The sequence below is a fragment of the Sus scrofa genome, chromosome 7, assembly GCF_000003025.6.
Source record: "Sus scrofa isolate TJ Tabasco breed Duroc chromosome 7, Sscrofa11.1, whole genome shotgun sequence".
Classification (NCBI taxonomy): Eukaryota; Metazoa; Chordata; class Mammalia; order Artiodactyla; family Suidae; genus Sus; species Sus scrofa.
The window spans coordinates 20,872,229-20,876,413 of NC_010449.5; the positions used below are offsets into that span (position 1 = coordinate 20,872,229).

A 4,185-nucleotide genomic window follows, 5' to 3' on the forward strand; every position below is an offset into this window, starting at 1 on the left:
GAAAATGAGGACAATAGGTACAGCGCAAGTATTTACAGTACATAAATCCAAATGCAGAATCACAAATCTAAATTTTCATTGGGGGCCCAAGTAGACCAATAGCAACTAGTATGTAAATTAGGATTTAAAATGGCTTTTTTTAATTGGATAAAAAGCCGAACACGTGCGGGGACTCCAATACATTGCTTTACAATGCTGTTTCATTGCTATAATTTAATTCATTTTAAAAAAATCTATAAAGCCCTTAAGAAAAATGGAAATCTTTGCGTTTAGTACGAAAACTCAGGATATCCTATTATCTACCCCAGTCCAGTCCTGACCACAATGCTGTCAGGTTTCTTCTGACTTGCGCAGGACACCTCGGGTCTCGGCGAGAATCGCGAGATGCCGGCCCACTGCAGTGTTGGAAAAATTCGGTCGCCGCCATCTTTTTCAAGGTTCCGCATTGCAAATATTTTCATAACAGATGTCACCATTGGAGCCGGACTGACATTTAAAATTCATTAAAGCCAAACAGCCAAATTCCTAGGTTTTGATTTTTGATTTGTTCTTTATTTTTTAAATTAGTTTCCTTTTTTTTAATTTTCGAGCGCCGAGGCTCACACACACACCCACCCACACACACACAACCCTTGCTTGGCGCCTGCTAGTGAGCGCATCCCCGGATTCCGGTCTCACGGAAAGGCCCGCGGCCACTCCGCGAGGCAGAATGCGCCCAGGGCCTCTGGGAGGCACTCAGATTAAGTCAGCGCGTCCTTCATCCGCCACAGATATCCAGTTTTGAATTAAAACCGACATTAGAGATGCAAGGATTCCAGGATATTGAAATTTTGCTGCGTGTGCCCATGATGAAATACACAATTTTTTCCATCTTAACCGTATACCCCGGAAGACCGCTACAGTGAACTGGGTGTTTACTGTAAATGTAGAAATAGTACTCATAAAATGCTTAGATGACGGATTTTTAAACAGGGGATAAGGACTAGGACTATGATCCGGATGAAAACGGGTTAACTATGCATAAAATGGCGGTTGTTTAAAGTGTAAAGAACTTTCGCTTCCAAACGCCATTTTATGTATCCAAACAGGAGAAAGTCCAAGAATAATATGACTAATGTGTTTATACACCATCCTTGAATGTGTGAAGAATTGTCAGTAAAACTCGAAAACAGATTTTTTGTTTTTTTAAAGGGGGCTGGGCTGCTAATGGAAATTAGCCAATCGGAAATCTATCGGGGCACTTCCGGAATTTAGCAGCCGATGACTAACAGGGAATGCCCACAATCCAATCAGAGTGATTCCGTCCTGTATAAATATAGGAGCAAAATTTCCGGACAAATCTCTTTATTTAGCTGAGAAGTCATGGCTCGTACCAAGCAGACCGCTCGCAAGTCCACCGGCGGCAAGGCGCCGCGCAAGCAGCTGGCCACCAAGGCGGCCCGCAAGAGCGCGCCCGCCACCGGCGGCGTGAAGAAGCCGCACCGCTACCGGCCCGGCACGGTGGCCCTGCGCGAGATCCGGCGCTACCAGAAGTCCACGGAGCTGCTGATCCGCAAGCTGCCGTTCCAGCGGCTGGTGCGCGAGATCGCGCAGGACTTCAAGACGGACCTGCGCTTCCAGAGCTCGGCCGTGATGGCGCTGCAGGAGGCGTGCGAGGCCTACCTGGTGGGGCTCTTCGAGGACACCAACCTGTGCGCCATCCACGCCAAGCGCGTCACCATCATGCCCAAGGACATCCAGCTGGCTCGCCGCATCCGCGGGGAGAGGGCGTAAATTGTTTTCTCTTTCCGACTTTAAACCCAAAGGCTCTTTTCAGAGCCAATTACCTGGTCTATGAAAGACGTTGTAATGCTTTAGAGTCATCGATAGAGGGCGAACTTGGCCCTCTTCTGGGAAACCTTTCTGGAGCTTTTCGTGGAGTTAACCTCCATTAAAAAAAAAAGAAAACTGTTCATTTGAAGTCTTAAGTTGTAGGAACTAGGTCCACGGTTTTACCTTGAACACCAGTTTGTCCTATTTTACGCAGTTCCGGTACATTTGGGTGTAGCTAAACTTTTGGTCTACACTACGGTGCCCTTGCTCAGCAGAACTGAGGCCAAGCTCGCTAGAAAGGGCCAGAACCTGTTGAGGCTGTACAGGGAATATATTACCACCCCTAAAACGGAGCCAAGGTTTAGGTTATTAGCTGGAGCACTCAAAGGGGAGACTCCTGGCCGTGAAAGTTGCTAAGAACTTTGTGGCGGTCTTTGCCCAGGTCTTCTCTACAAGAGCAAAAGCAAACCCACAAGAGCTACTGAGTGAGTCTCTGTGAAAGAAAGGAAGAATGCAGGTTTGTGAGCGTTTTTAGCTGTTTTCCTAAATTCTCTATCTTAATCTCTAAATCAGATCTCATGAAAGTACCTCATATTTGTCACTAAAACATGAAAATCTGCTGGAACGAAGTTTGAGAGCTCTCGCAGAAAATACACTGTCTCCTCTTCTCATTCATACAAAACAGCAATATTATACTATTCTGTATTAAACAGATAACTCCTTCCCATGGAAGTAACAGATTCCTATTCCAAACTGCTAGCTGAAGGGAAAGGAAATCACGAATTTTGTTCACAAACTGTACAAGCTGTTATTTGGAAATGTGGAAAAGTCGTTACTCATTAGGATACTGTTTGGAAGGATTTTATATCTATTCAAACTCGAGCAAATTTGAGTTTCAAGATGGGTGAGGGAACTTTAACTACAAAATTGAGAGGTTTCTGTTAATTTCTTCTTCAATGGGCTGTTTCTTCTTGAGCACTAGGAAAAGGGGTGGTAAGTTTAACAGAAACAAGGCTATAAATAAGTATGGGACCATTGTAAATCCTAGGGGTTTTATAGAAGAAATCTTTGTTTTTAGAAGTCTGACAGACATTGAGATTCAGGTGCTGGGACCTGGGGAGTCTGTGTCCACATATGAAAAAAAAAAAGCTCAATTATTCATAATTCCAATAATGGAGTGTTAGATATTTCTAGTATTAGATTTTTTATTCTTGTTGCATATATGAATAATTTATTTCACTTTATTACTGAATAGTATTCTATTGCATGGCTGCACCAGGATTTGTTTCTTTCTTCACCCATTGATAGGCATCAGGTTTTCCCAGTTTATGGTGGTTACAAATAAAGCGGTGATGAACATTTGTGTATAAATCTCTGTGTGGACATATGTTTCTCTTGGGTAAATAGATAGAAGTGGAATGACTTGGTTATATGTCATGTGAATGTTCAGTTTTCAAAGAAACTGCCTAACTTCATTTTTCTGATTTCAGATTCTGATTGTTTGATACTAGCAGATAGAAATGCCTTTTTTTTTTTTTTTTTTTCAGTTTGCTAGTATGTAGAAATACAACTGATTTGGCATTGTATCATATGGCTTTCTTATACTCATTTATTCCGTAGTGTTTTGGTAGATTCCTTAGGGTTTCTAAGGAAATGATTATACATCTGCAAATAGAGACAGCCTCTCAATTTGTATGCCTTTTATTTATTTTTTTTCTTCCTGATTGCCCTGTCTAGGATCTCCACTATGTTACGGAATGATACGGGTAAGAATGATCATTCTAATAATTTTTTTCCTGGTGTTCGTATCAAGTTATGATGGTCTCATTGTTTGAGTTGGAAGAAATTCTCTCCTCCTACTTTTGGGAAGAGTTTCTATAGAATTGGTTCATTTTTAAATGTTTTGTAGAATTCACCAGAGAAGCCATCTGGGCCTGAAATGTTCTTTGTAGGATGTTTTAATGTTATAAACACATTTTTTTCTAATAACTATAGGAACATTCAACTTATCTATTTCTACTTTAGTTAGATTCAGTAGTTCACGTCATTCAAGGAAATTGCCCATTTTATCTTAATTATCAAAGTATTTGGCATACAGGTGTTCATAAAATTACTTTATTAATCTCTTAATGCCTATAGAATCAGTAGTGAGGTCCTATTTCTCATTCATGATAATGGTAAAATGTGTCTTCTCTTTTTTCCCTGATTAGTGTGACTAAAGGTTTGTCACTTTTCTTGTTCTTTGCGAATGTAGTATTAGATTTTTAAAAGGCATTCCATGTGAGAACATGGTTTCCCATATCCTGTGCTTTTTTGAGATTCTAGCACAGTAAGTTTTTTTATGTGTGTTTCTGTCTTACCAGATGATAGATG

The 4,185-nt window shown here is 41.1% G+C and overlaps 1 protein-coding gene across 1 annotated transcript; it reads left to right on the plus strand.

The window, feature by feature from the left end:
• On the plus strand, positions 307-3,183 carry LOC106504121 (histone H3.1). The gene has a single exon (XM_013988945.2). It carries the CDS (start codon positions 1,363-1,365, stop codon positions 1,771-1,773), a length of 411 nt encoding a protein of 136 aa, XP_013844399.1. The 5' UTR covers positions 307-1,362; the 3' UTR covers positions 1,774-3,183.